The 14,802-nt window shown below is 43.7% G+C and overlaps 1 protein-coding gene across 15 annotated transcripts in view; it reads left to right on the forward strand.

The window, feature by feature from the left end:
- Positions 1-3,944, forward strand: part of KEL (Kell metallo-endopeptidase (Kell blood group)) — a 40,758-nt gene extending 36,814 nt beyond the window's left edge. For all 15 annotated transcript variants that reach the window (XM_037387753.1, XM_037387748.1, XM_037387760.1 and 12 more), the window contains 2 exons: positions 624-719; positions 2,009-3,944. In XM_037387753.1, the coding sequence (XP_037243650.1) occupies positions 624-719; positions 2,009-2,185 (273 nt within the window). In that variant the 3' untranslated portion in view covers positions 2,186-3,944. The remainder of the gene's footprint in view (positions 1-623; positions 720-2,008) is intronic.
- The last annotated feature ends 10,858 nt before the right edge of the window (positions 3,945-14,802 follow it).

A 14,802-nucleotide genomic window follows, 5' to 3' on the forward strand; every position in this document is an offset into this window, starting at 1 on the left:
CCCCTTCACCAGTCCTGGGATGGGCCTTTCTTTACTTCTCTATTTATGTCATGCACACAAAACCATGTCATTATTTATATGTTTATGTTATACCTGAGGATCTAAGGTGAGACATGAACCAGAATTCTGTGTGGTGGTAAAATGACCCCATAATGATGTTTTCAGCAATGCTTTAGTCTAGAGAGAATTTTTTATTTGCTCAAGCAGCTCAAGCAGCTCATGAATGCAGGGTGCTCTGGGATCTCTAGGTCACAGATTGTTACTTGTTACGTTCTTGCACAAAGAATGTTGGGAGGGAGAAAGTCTTTTAATTTTTCTTCAAATACTTGTGACTTGCTTTGAAAGTAATTTTCATTCTTTCATGGTGCAGTCACCCCATCTTCTGTTATGACAATGTGTGGGTGTGGTAGCGTCTGAAACGGGAAGGAAAGGGGTTATATTGTTATTCTCCCATCTTAGAGTTATTCAGGGCATGGCCAGCAGCAGGGAGCATCCCAGTGAGGAGAGAGATATACAAATTTGCGTATTTATTATATATTAGATTGATATAATTCATTGACAGAAGACATGGTTTTGGGACACTGTCTGAGGGGGGATTTATTAATAATTTTCTTTCTCCGCAGGCCTATAAGAATTGGCTGAAAAAGCACAAAGAAGAGAAGGATTTACCTAAGATTGGACTTTCACATGACCAGCTTTTCTACCTCAGTTTTGCTCACGTAATGAATTCTAGGCTAGCCATATGTCTCTCACTCTCCATTGTCTTCCACATTATTAGAGTTTGTCTTTCTCAATATTTAATCACTTTTCCCCTTATTCACAGAACTGGGAATGTCCGATGTTCCCGAGAGATGCAGAATCTTATTTAGAAAACTAAATTTCACATGTAGGGCCCCTAACCTGTTACGGATCTCAAAGCTAGCAAAGGGCTTGTCTGCAAATATATCTTTTACAAAGCTTTGAAATCTACCAAAATTAAGCTGTAGCCGATAAGCTGTGTCAGGGAAAGCATGCTTCATTGCCAGCTTCTGAGTATATTTTTCGCTGTTGTGAGCAATGTTACACAGGGAAAGTGGAATTTTACTGGAAAAGGCATGTCTCTTTCCATCCCTTCCTTCATCTGCCTCTCTGTTGTGGTGAATAACTAGATGTTGTATCATTGAGTGACTGATAGTGAAAAAAGAGAGTTTAGAATGTTATTTAGAGATAAAGAACTAGAAGTACATGTACACCTAGTTCAGGATTTCTGTGGGAACCTGGTTTAAGGATTTGTGCCAAGTTGTGTAGTTGTGCATAACTGTACAGTTGAGTTCTTCATCATAGATCATTGGATTTCTAAGTCACACCCTTGTAAGTCACTGTAATTGTACAAAGGGAAAAGTTTTGTGCATGTATTGACATTAGGTCAGAGCAGTACGTAGAAAAGCAGTTCTGAAATCGCATATTATTGGGTCTTGGTGGCAAGATTTGCATTTCAGAGGCTATCTGGCAGCTACTGCATAATTTATCAATGAATAAAGACTGAAATCACAAGAGTGAAGACTTGGAGTGCTAGTTTAACACCAGTAAAGTCACATAACCTTCCCCTCAATCTCTCAAGTAGTAATGAGATGTTGTGTTCTTGATGAGCTCTCATTGCTTTTGCTTAAGATGCTGAATCTGGACACTGAGACTACATCTATACCTTTATTTTAGATGGAGTCCAAAGTTGCACGAGCCTAAACTCCAAGGTGGTCTAAATTCCCTGTGTTCTGGACTACACAGTATAGAAAGAGAGCAGATGGCTTTTCAGATAGGAAATTGGAACAAGGAAGTTTAGGGAAAGAGAAAACAGTCAGAAATTGTGGTGGTGAAAGGAAAAATCTGAACATTGTCGGCACCCACATAAGTGTGTTTCATTGTTTACTCCAGCAGCCTCAGTCACATGGGTGGAGGCACGAGGAGCCTTAAGTCTTGTTCACACAAGGACTTTCAGTCAAACTGACTTTCCTGTTTTGCCTCCTTTCAGGCAATGTGTGGACACCAGGATCCTGAGAAACTACAGTCTTCCCTGAACACAGATCCTCACAGTCCTTTGCCACTTCGTGTTTGTGGGTCTGTCAGCAACAGCCAGGACTTTGCCAAGCACTTCTACTGTCCCAGTGGATCCCCAATGAACCCACACAAGAAGTGCCACATCTGGTAATCTGCCTGGAAAAGGAGGAAGAGAAGTATGTCCTCAGTGAGAGAAAGACCTGACCTCCTCTACCTTTCTTTTCTTGTTATCCTTTCCTCAGCAGCTGATGGTAGCAAATTTTTTCCACTGAGCTCATAAGGAAAGAGGCTCTCCTCCTACTGCTCTCAGCACACTGTCCCAGATTAGACAACTCTGGAGTTCAGCAAGTCCCACATTAGTAAGATGACTAGCCAGTCTCTAGTAGGCAACATCTGAGAAGCTGTAAACAGAAGGACTGTTACATTATTAGTCCCTCTGTTCAGTGTATTTCCTTGTCTACTCCAGCAGCCTCACAGTCATGTTGAATGGACAGGTCAATAAACTGGAGGTCTAAGACCTGTTCATGTAAGATTGGCTCTTAGGGAAATCCTGTGCATTACTATGCAAACCACACATGTAAGTTAGCAGAGAGGGAAGAATCTTCTTCTTTTCTCCTGCCAATAAATGGAGATGGGTACTAGGAAAGACTCAGTGGCTGCAGCTTCTAGGCTGAAGGAGACATCACTTAATAATGAAGGTTACTGAAGGCCTTCCCAGTTCTGTTTTTGTTTCATCAGGAAATCTCCTAGAACATCCTTATTGGTGGGAGGGGACTGGAGGCTGAGCATAGATTCTCGTTCTTCTTCCTTTTCCAAAAAGGTTGTCTTTTTTTAGTCTTTATTTATGGTTGAGGATATGGCTGAAGGTGGAGTATGGGACAGTCACAAGGGTTTCTAGAAGTCTCTGAAGACTGAACAATTAGAATTCCAAGAACTTCTCTGGATCTGAACCTGGTTCTCTCATGCTAAAAGTTCTTTCATCACTACATTTGTAAATATTTACCATCCAAACAGAGAAGCAGAGCTGCTGTAGGATTTTACTTTCTATTTGAAATTGAGTTTTAGGTATTTATTTACTTTAGAGGAAAAAGAGAGTAGGAAGTAACGTATTTTAAGGTAGCAGGAGAAGTGCTTAAAGCACATTCTCAAGATTAACACAATAATCATATCATTTTCAGGTTCTGATAATTAAAAATTTATACCAATGTTCTAAAATTTACCAAAGTTAATAAGTATACAAAATACTCTTACTCTTTGCATACTCTTCAAACTGTTCTTGATTATGGGAGCATTTTTATTTTACTTGTTATGTTAGCTGCCTGGGGATTGTTTGTGGAACAGGTGATGGCAAGTGGGAACATCCCTTATCGATGTAAGCTTTGTAAAAATTGTGACAATCCTAAAATTGTGTTAATCTTTTCCAAATACTGACCAATACAGCAAAACATTTTCCAAGAACAGACTGTTCAGAGATATTTTTTCATTAATTAACTAAAATATTAATAAAGTGTTTGCTTCAGAGGAAAAAATTCATTGCAAACTCTTTATGACCAGGCCCACTTCTTTGTTCTGTATTTGTACTGTTCCCAGCATGACTGCACAAGTAATAAATAATAATACCTCAAAACAATTTGACTTATTTACCCATCATGAAATATAAAAAAATTGGGCTTGTGCTTATCTTTACCATTTAAACACTGTATGCATTTACTCTACTCATTTAATTGATTTTGTCCTAGCAGAGTGTCCAGACGGTCTTTCTTTTAGATGCTAATAGCAATTAACATTGTACCAGACCTTGTGTGTAATACAGAAGTTATTTTAGTGTAATGAGACTACTTGGCTTCTTTGTTTATTATGTATAGAAAAAAGCAAAAGCTATTAACAGTCTCCATATTAAGCATCTTTAACTTTTCTTGTATCTATCTTGTTAAGTGTATGGGGGGAAAGTTCCCTGGAATATGCAGTTTTTTCTTGTTCTTATAATGTATGATGGATTTACGAATACTCTGTTCAAAAGGCAGGGTCACCCTTGAAATTGGTGAGTTGAATCAATTCTTGTTTATTATCTATGATGTTTTTACACAAAGCACATATGGGAAGTGCAAGAAGGGAAGTCTGGCTTAGAAAAAATTGCATGAGTCTTGGACTGAGAATTTATTGTGTTTCTCAAAAAGATATGTGCACAAGGCCCCTGCTCTTGTTCTCAGTGTTGCAAGTTCCCTGGGATGTGGTTGGTGAAGAGAAGCTATGCTCCCTAGTAGGTAATCATGAAACGCAGGTAGATGTTCAAATTGTTATCATCCATGACCATAGAAATTATTTCATGCTTTATGTCACATATATAAAAAATAGAACAATGCTGACAGTGTTCAGGAAAAGAGCCAGATCCAACAGTGGATCTTTCACCACTGAATTCCTCAGTCTCTGTGAGTCCTCATGCTGCACCATGTCGATCACCTCCATTCCTTCTCCCATTGACGAGGCCACAAATGTTTCCTCCATTTGCTCGTACCCTGTAACTGGGGGTGGGTAAGAACAACATAAGCTTTCTTATTCTCTTCTTTCATACTTGGATAATTTTCGCTTCTGTTTCCCTCCCTCTTTTCTCCCCCTGTTTTCTATACTTTCAATTCCATTTCAACCTTACCATGTGTCCATTTTCTCCTTCATACTACACAGGTTTTCATCCATACCCCTTCCCACTCTCCACTTCCCTTGTCCTTGTTTCTATTCTTCCTCATTAAGTATATATTCCTCTATGCCCACCCTCCCCATAGCATCCTCATAATTCCCAAGTGTGTTTTCTTCATGTGTATAGATGTGAGTGCGCAAGCCTGACCTAAACTTCTCTCCCTTTGCCCTGCTAAGGGCATGCAATTGTAGCAGGGTGGTAAGTGGTCATTCAGGAAGGTGAGACCATCATTACTGCTATTTTACAAGGGGAACTGAGGTACAGAGAAGCAAAGTGCTGGAAGGACTAGGGACTGGAATCTGGACTCCTGTGATTTGACACTTGCAGGATTTTTTTTTGTTTCCCATCTTTTCTCAACACAATCTTTCCCATCTTCTTGTCACAAGTGCGTCTGTCTTCCATTGATTTCTCTTCTCTCATTTTCTCACTCATACATTTGATCAATTTCTCACTTATTCCTCCACACACTTCCTCCCTGACTGTTGCCTGTCTTGCTTTTTCTCTTCCCACACTGGCTCTGCTTCTCAGACTTATTCTCCCTGAATTGCAGCACTTTGGTTGTTTCCTGGGTATGCTGTGTGCTGTGACAATGTCTCATTTTTCTTCCTCAATTTCATTGCTGCATGACAGACAGTAGAAAAGTGTTCAGTTGAGCAAAGAGGTAGGAGGACGGAAGAGGAAAGAGGAGCATCACTCAGGCCCTTCCCAGGAAACAGTACTTGAATGGCCAGCATGTCACAAGCTGTAATTTGGTTTTTTTAAAGAGGAATCTATTGTCAGGTGGAGAGGAACTGAACACTTCAGAAAAGGTGCCAGATCTTAAACTGAGCCACAACTCCAAAGATAGCAGATCAGGGTCAGAAGCCGTTGCCTTTTCCACTGCACAGCCAGTTAGGTATTTTTAGGGGCATTGATTACCGACTTGTCACAGGCCAATTTAAGTTGTTTTAGATATTGTTCTCTCAAGCAGCAAACTGATTTTTAGAAGGAGTTATGTGTTAGGAAAAGTTGCTGCTTATTGCAGGTAGGATCTTCTCAGAATTTATCTTCTTCTTAGAAAGTTTTAACTCTTGCCTCTAAGATTCTGACAGGACTTCTGGCTTCCTGGTTCCACCACACTCAGAGGAAACTTGGCTTGGAACAAACCAACTGCTTCCTTAAGGCTCTATTCTGAGAAACCACTGGTTTTGGGGCAAAGAACTTTAATATTAAACTATATCCCCTTGAGTAATAGTAGGAGATGTGGCACAAGAAAGACTGCAACCACAGTGGCAAATGTGACTGTCTCCTAGAATGACTATCCGACTTTGCTCTCATTTCCTGTGCTCTTCCCTTGTAAGAGTCACGCCAGATTAATTCTTTTATCTTTTCAGAGCCATAACTGAATAGGCCTTAATGGCCCCTACCAGCCTCAGCTTGGCATCTCCACCCCCATCCCCTGACCATGGTTCCAGGGGCAACATGTAAGCTCAGACCTGAGTCTCCAATCTATTTGTGGTCTGCTGCAAGCATACCTAGCCCCCACTCCAGTGCCACCACAACTGTGCCTGACCATGGATCCTGTTATTCTGAATCTTGGCCTACAAACTGACTTCACGGTTTGACCTTGAAATATGGCTTATCACTATGGGCTTGCCCAGTAGTCATGGGACTGTGCCTGACCCTGGTTTCTTTCATTGGATCTGATCCTGGCCCTGGCTCACTGACTTTTATTCCTGGTTTGACTTTGAGCCTGCCTTATGATTATGGACTTGCTTGATGGTCTGTATTCCTGGCAGAATACCTACCTATCCCTGCCAATGGGTACCTAACGTCATCCCCAGGCCTGCCTCGTGTGGGGGCTGTGGGGGCTGGGCCCTTGCGTGTGGGGCACCTGCCCAGCCATCTCCCTGTCCCCTAGAAAGCAGCTGGAACTCGCTGCTCCCTGGAAGTTAACTCGGGCTTTCTTGAGCACTGAGGTGGCTGCCACAGAGACAGGCCTGCTGCCAAGCGGGGCAGAGAACCCTCTTACAGGAGCAGCCTGGCCCTGCGTACTGCCCCCAGGGTTCTGAGTGAAGCCTCCTGCCCTTCTGGCTGCCCAGCCTCTGGGGCTCCCTGGCAGGGCCTGGACTTTTCTTCTCAAGCCCACTGAACCCCCAAAGCTCCTCTTGGGCAGCCTGGCCCACACCTCACCCCTTTTCCCCAGGCTTTAAGCCCCCCATATGCCAGGCCCATTTCCCAGTCTTCCATCTCTTTCCTGGCTCTTTACCTTTAGAAGTTGCCCTGTGGCATCCCATAGCAATTAAGCCACTCTACAGCATGTCCATTCTGAACCCAGCTCTCTGTAGGTCATGAGGGGGGCCTGCCGAGATGGGAGGCTGCCGTCAGGAACATGAGTGAGCCAAGGGGCCTTGATGTCCTTGGCCAGCCTGAACCCATGTGCCTTATCCCTCAGCCCCTGCCTTGCCTGGCTGCCGGGCTGGGCAGCTGCGGGACTGCGTCTCTGGTCACTGCCACTGCATCTGGTTCTGACACTGACCAGCATTCCTCCTTGAACTTGGACCTATCTCACCATCGCAGACTTCCCTGGTGATCTCTTGTATGATCCTGATGACGATCCCCAGGCCTGTCCTGCAGGGAGGGGGCCCTGTCTGCCTGCTGGCCTTGCCACTGCTCACTTGCTGGCTCCCTTCTCCTTAGGGATCATTGGACCCCTCTGGCCCCTGGCACATACCTTTGCATTCCTCTTCCACTTTTGTCTTTGCAAAGCCGAGCTTCTGTGAATACACTGCATCTCATTTTCTGCCTTTACTCGCTCTCCAAGCCTCCTCTTTCTCATTGTCCCACCTCAGCCCACCCTCCCACCTCCTGATGGACTCCCTTCCTCCCACTGACCATTGCTGGCTGTGCGAATCATGGTCTGGCTTTCCAGCAGTGTGACGGCTTTAGCGAAGGCTGAACAGTAAGTGGCTGGGAACACAACCACCAGACAGATGGTAAATCCCAGGGGAGCTCTCAGGGCTGCATTACCCTCCATCCGACTCTCCCATCCAGCACAAGACACTTTAGCCCCTCAAGCCTTTCCAGCTGACAGAGTCAGGGTTTCCCAGTGCCACGGTCCTGCTCGGGCACATTGTGACATCCCTGGGCGTGTATGATGTACAAAGGTGTCTCGTACACTGTTCTGCAGCATCATGTGTAGCTAAGGACACCCTATAGCATGAAAAGTGTGGAAGCTTTTGGGAATCAGTAAAAGTATGTCTCTGCTCGAAGTTAAAAGAAAATGGAATATTAGATCATAACGACCCATCCTGAGAGTTTCTGTAGCTCCCCCTCAGAAGCAGTGCTCACAAATAACTGACTGAAACTGGACAAAAAATGCTTTATAAAACTGATGCTAGTGGAGGGGGAAGGAAAATGTTATGACCTTCTCAGTTCATTGCTTAACTAATTATTAGTAGTTTGTGCTGTTTGGCTCACACAGCCTCTGTGAATAGAAATCAATTTTACTAAACCAACAGTAGAATGACAAGCATGTGTTTTCAAGTGTCCCCTAGATGGTGATCTAACAACGTCGTGCAGAAACAGCTCACCTTACAAAGCACCCGCGGGTGGGGGGTGTGGATCTCAAGTCTTATTAACCCTTGCCATTCACTTTGCGAGACCAAATTACCCACTCTAGTTGAGTCTGTCCAGACCACATTTTAGGAGTCTAATCATGACTTTCCACCATGTAGCCTGGGAGACAATTTTCTATTTATTTTCAAACTCAAGTTTAATGCCAACTATCATTTGCTGTACTAAATATCTTCCACACTTCTTGAATTTACATACAGTTGTATGTTACCATTGGCTTTCCCTTTTCCTTTTTGGGTTGGTGTTTGTTTGTTTGTTTGGGGGGGTGGGGGTGGGGGTGGGGGTGGGGGTGGGGTGGGGGTTGTCCTTTTCTACTATTAATAATGGCATTTTTATTCAAGACCTTCACATTTTTTTCTGAGATGCCCAAAAAACCTGTCTGGAATTTAGGCAGGTTGGGAATTTAGCTTGTCAAATCAAGATAATAATTATTCCAAGCCTTTGAAAGTCACTACAGAAGGAAGCACATGCAAGGATATATAGACTCTGATTTATAAACACTGAGATTTCTACACCAGGCGGTGGTTCTGGGTCATCTTGCTGTCCAAAATACTAAAGGATTTTTTTCCAGCTAGTTTTCAAAAGATTTTACACTCAGCCCAGAAAGTGCTAATTAGAACCAGACTTCAGGAACTTCAAAGATTAATTTGTCAGAAATATTCATTAAATTGAATTCCTGAATATTACATGGCTGTATAAAATTCTTATATACGATCTCCTACTGAACAGTGTATAATAAGGAGTGAGATGAATATACCAGGTATGAGTAGTTGAGTACTCTCAACATAGGAGAAGGCCAGAAGCTTCAACAGATCTGAAGACAGAGTGCATTGGATAGAGTAAGAGGGAGTGGGACTGGAACTTGAGATTTTCAGTCCTGCAGCATGACTAGTAAAGCAACTTCAAGGGGCATGTTCCCTACAGAGATCTCTGGATCTAAAGGAATCTGTACCCAGTTCAGCGTAAGATTATATATCAAAAGTGTTCAGCATTCCTCACAGGGAGTGTGGAATACTTACAAGTCCTCACCCACACCTCTAAAACTCTTTATTTAAGCAAAGTAGGTAAGTAAATAGATGCCAGATGTGGGAAATCATACTTCTACCGAGGTCATGGTGACGGACTTACTCTGACATCAGACCAAGCTCCTGCCTCAGGAAGGGATCCTGCTACCAGACTCTTGCTCCTACATCATTTCCTGTGTTGGTGTGACTCAGTTAATGAGGTATATTAGGTGACAAAACCATTTTAAATACAGGCTTTACTAGGTCAGTTTTCTAATGGATGAGTTTTGGATCCAGATAGCTGCAGTGACACAAAGGCTAGTCTGCAGCAAGGCAGAAGACACAAATGATTAGGGTGGGATTAGGCTAGGCTGCCCTTTACTGAGTGCCGGACACTACACATTCAATAGAAGCCATGGTCTTCAAAAGAGACAGAGTGACTACCAAATCCTTGCTTGAGTTCAGAAAATTCTGGCTCTTCTTTCTCTTCATTTGTTGTTCTATATGTTCACCAGCAAAGAACATGTTGTGATAAAGATAGGAAAGGGATGTACTAAGATGAAATGCAGAATGAGAAAGATTCAAGCTAATAGCAGCACTTCTGAAACACAGCTCCATCGCTGAAGAATTGATAAAAATCAAAATGCAAAATTATTTTTTTAAAAAATAAAAAAGATGGAGAACAGAACCAGACAGTCTAGCAAATGGATTTTTGCTCAGTCTGGCTGACAGTAGTAAGATATTCAGCTGCCCATCTCAGACCTTATATGTATATTTCTCTGGATGTTCCTTGTTACAGTGTTTTCCATGTGTGGGTGCAAGTATGTGTGAAAATTTCAATTTCCATGCATTCAGCATAAGAAAGATAGAGCAAAGAAAGGCTGAAAGAATTAATATGGCCTTTTTTCCCTATTTAATTTCTGTTCCCATAATTAAATCATACTTTGTCTGCATTGCCACCCCATGTGGAGGTAAAGATTGTTCTACATTATACAAATCTATCTTCAACACATTAATTAAACTGATTTGTTTAAAAAGTTGTTGGATATTGTGTCTAAGTTGGACATGTTTTGAACTGAGCCTTTTGGTGCTTGGGCTCCCCTGGCCTGCACACTAGTAGGTTAGCATCACTTTACTTCTGAAGAGGGCTGACTTCTGTTCAGAAATCCCATTCCACATGGCCTTGTCCTTTCCTGGAATCCTCACGGTCATTTCTGCTTATTGTCACACTGACTGTGCTGGACATCAGATCCTGGCCTAAGGCTGTAGTTTTCTAACCTAACAAGAGATGCAAGTTCTGCAGACAATGGAGCGGATTCTTAGTGTAGTCCAAAGGCCTGCCCTTGGACTACTCTGAGGTAGAGGTTCCGAGGTAGAAAGGAACTGTGGATATGGATTCCTCAGTCCAGACAGTGGATCCAGAGTGGCAGGAAATGAGCAGCCTATGAGAGACATTAACACATTGAAACAATTGGATAAACCAGAGTCATAGCAATAATTTCTCTTTCTGGAGATTTTGACTCAATATTTCATGTTTTCCTCCCTTAGCTAATTCTGCAACATGACCCAGTGTGAGGTGCAAAGGCAAGGAAAATATCCAAGGCAGTACCGCATGCTGGCCGCTGGTCTCAGATTGGGCTGGGACAGGAGGATAAAACAAACTAATTAATGTACGCTTTCTCCCTCACCAGGCTGGACAAGCTGGTGCATGAAATCTAGTAAAGCAGCTCTCCGGTCCAGTGAAGCACAGGAGAATTGGCAGCACCAGGAAGGTTATCACTGTCTGCATCAGATGACTCTCCTATGTGAGGTCAAAGCTCCATGGATTTGTAATGAGGAGGTGGAGGAGGCTGCAAAGTCATTTCCAAGATGGAGCAGTGAGGGCCTTGAGGCAAAAAGGAACCAATGGAGGGAAGAAAGGAAATGGACAAAAGATCATAATCAGTGAATTTCTGCATCCTACCCCAAGGCTGTATTCCTCAGAGAACAGGGTAATGCCAGGAAACTAAAGGCACACAACTTAGTTGATGCCGTGATCAGAAAACTGAGATGGAGAACTTGGGGATACTCTAGTTGTAATGGGGAACTTCTGAGAGCAGATCCCCTTAGGAGTGCCCAGAACTACGAGGGCCAGGGTAGGGAGAAATGCCAAATGCAGAACTGTGTGAAGATCCCAGAACAGGAGTAAGTGGACAGATGCAGGGCAGGACAGAGGGAACTGGCAGAGGTTTTTTGGGACCGTAGGATGGGAATGGCTGGGCAGCTGCAAGACAGGAACGATGGGTGTTGGAGGTTCTGGGCTGGAGATGAATGAACTCCTCAGCTCAGGGCACAGACACTTGCCAGTGGAGGTGATAGCAGCGGGTGCCGGGTGGAGCTGGACGTGTGTCGGCGGTTTGACTGAGACAGGCGGAGCGAACGGGCTGTTAAGGGTTAATCCAGGCTACGAACCCCGTGTGCGCCGGCAAACGCCGTTGTGCAAAAAAGGCCCCTCGCAGAGGCAGCGCCCCCAGGGGCGAGCGGGCGGGGGGGGGAGGGGGAGGCTCATCCCGGGCAAAGCTCGGTGCAGCCGGGGAAAGGCAGCTGCGGCGGGGGGAGATCGGCACCCGCGGCCCGAGAAACCCCCCCGCCCGGCAGAGGGGCTGCGGCGGGGGGAGATCGGCACCCGCGGCCCGAGAAACCCCCCTGCCCGGCAGAGGGGGAGGCTGAGCGCGCGGGCTGATGAAGGCGCGAAGCGAGAGAACGTAAGACAGACGGGACGGAGCACTGAGGAGTGACGGATCTGGGTGGCTTGTAACCGCGGGGGGCTGATGGGTTTGTACGCCGAACTGCATAAACCGTGCGGGCCTTTGACAGCGGGGGGCGGCGCGGGGGGCGGGGCGCAGCGCCGGTGTGGGGAGGGGCAGCGCCGAGGGCAGCGCGCGGCCCCTGCTCCGCGCGAGGGAGATCGGTGGGGGCGGGGCCCGGCGAGGGGCGCCTGCAGGCAGCTCGGCTGTGGCCGCGGGGCTGGTCGCAGGGAGCCAAAACGCACACTGCAAATTCCGCACTGGAGATAGTTCTTTTTATTTTTCTGCCACGCTTATTGTCAGATTGGTAACTAGTCTGCTGGAATCTCATTTTCATGACTGTCACATCCGTTACACAGGAAGGCACTCGTTCTCCCTCTTCGCTTTCTCATGCAGAATTTACAGCTGCTGAGGTCATCAGTACACAGAAAACTTAGAAAGAGGAGTGAGAAAGAGCAGCAACCTCTCTGGAGTTTCAAAAAATGGCCATTTTCCACCACTAGTAATGGATCCTGAAACTGAAAATGCCTTGCTGCTTCTAATAGCAGATAGCAGCAGGCAGGGTGTATCATTCCACACAAGAGATGGAGATAATCTCCATACCCCAGAGGTTTAATCTATCTCACCATGACACAGTACAAGAAATTAAAACCTCCTGAGCTGGGAGCCATGGTGACAACGGCTGATGATCTTGCAAAAAAACAGTGTGACATGGATTTCCACTGGAGGATGGGCTGTGTTGCCAGTTTCCCTGCTCATCCTCTTCTTGTCCCATTTCTGTTTTCATCTGCCCTTGTCTTGATTGCTATTAATTATTTAAAATAATAACAGTGGAAGCATAGGCAAGCTACATTGTGTGAATCAAAGTGCTATTAAGCCTAATCATCTTTGATAGCAAGAGGAGGAGTCACCTCCAGCAGGGAATCCTTCCCAACTAGCTCAAACAGCTGCACTAGGACAAGATAAATTACTTTTTACACTAACTCAGACCTAACTATATTTTAAATACCTAGATTTAAGTGAGATATGCACCACTGCTTGTAATTTTGAAGAAAGTGAATTCAGATAAAAGAGGACTTTCACAGCTGGAAGCTTCTAAATCAGACCACTCCATCGCCTGTCAGGCCCCTTCTTTTAAACACGAGGAACGTGATGCCTTCAGCAGCAGCCGAGAAGTCAGTGTAGCCAAGGGAGAAGAAGTTTTAACTGTTGGAAGCACCTTGCTGTCTGGCCTATCAAGCCTCACATCATTTATCCAAATACTTTTATGGCTCTCATCAACCACCTCCCTATGCGTTCAATAAATTCTGAAATCTCCTTTACAGTCATCTTATTATGTTTGTTTTAAAGCATTTTGCTGTTTTTTTCTCTGATTTACTTCAAGCTACCCTGACTGAATTTAGACACAAGATAAAACATAAATGACTTCAAAAGAATTTCAGCTTCCCATTATTTCAGAAAGTCACAGTTGTTAAGCGAGTTCTTAAGAAAATTAGTAGACTATCTTTAAGATTATAGGAAACACAATATGGGAAATTTTGTTTTCCTTATGCTCTCTGAATATACTTGCTTAATATTTTCAGCGTTCTTTTTTTAGTAATGAAATCTAGGAAGTCACTTTTTTAAAAAACTGCCAAAACTCAGGGATGCAGTCCAATATGCACCATAGGCTTTGAAGGTCTTTCTGCAGAAGTCATCGTAGTGCTTGTACAATGCAAGTTATGTTCATTTCCCATGGAATCCACGTATATCCATCCCTCTGATTTTTATGCAGCTTTTATGATGTAAATGTTAATGTTTTTCTTCGTGTGTGAAGTGATATAAGGCGTATGCAGAAACAGAAATAATTTCATGATTATTTAATCAAATTTGTAACTATAATTAGTTATTATTGTTTAATACATTAATGTATATCATTATGACAATAGAGTGAGACCTCCAAATGGGTGGAGGCTACATATACTCAGGGTTCTTGCAAATGAGAATGTTAGGCAACTCTCCATGGGCTTAGGGAAAGTATAGAGAAGAGGAACAGAATAGCTACTGTGGGAATGCAAAAGTCATTAGGTGCATGGTCAGGGCCTGGAATCCCTTCCTCCCCAGGCAAAACATCAGTGGCATTGTTCTGACGTGGTTTTTTTATGAATGGGCAATTATACAAGGTTCTGTCTTAATTTCTTTTGAACCTGTTCCAGAGCTGACCACATGATGTAACTATTCATTAGATAAGGTACACAAATCACTGCTACAATCTTCTTCCAGGCTGTAATTTGGTTTGGGGTAAATCAGGGCAGTACAATGATAAGATGGAGATCCAAGATAATCAGGTAGTTTGTAAGAAAGACTGTGATAGTTCACTGCTGCCAGAGGTGTTACTATGAACTGTCCCTGAAACTGCACAATCTGTGTCAAGCAACATGTCTTAGTCACTCTTACTAGCGAAGAATATTTAGCACTAAAAGAACTAAATAAATAATTGTGTTCAAACTTTTAAATGTGATTATTAAGAAAATGAGTCTTACTTCATTCTTATTATTCTAATTGTTTTCTTCTAAATAGCCATGGAAGACTGTGTTAACCTCAGTGACTTTCACTTCTGAATTCCCATGGATCAGTTATCATTCCAGTGTTTCTCTGTTCAGAGAATTTTTACTCTTCCAATCTCACT

The sequence above is a fragment of the Falco rusticolus genome, chromosome 5 (genome assembly GCF_015220075.1).
Source record: "Falco rusticolus isolate bFalRus1 chromosome 5, bFalRus1.pri, whole genome shotgun sequence".
Classification (NCBI taxonomy): Eukaryota; Metazoa; Chordata; class Aves; order Falconiformes; family Falconidae; genus Falco; species Falco rusticolus.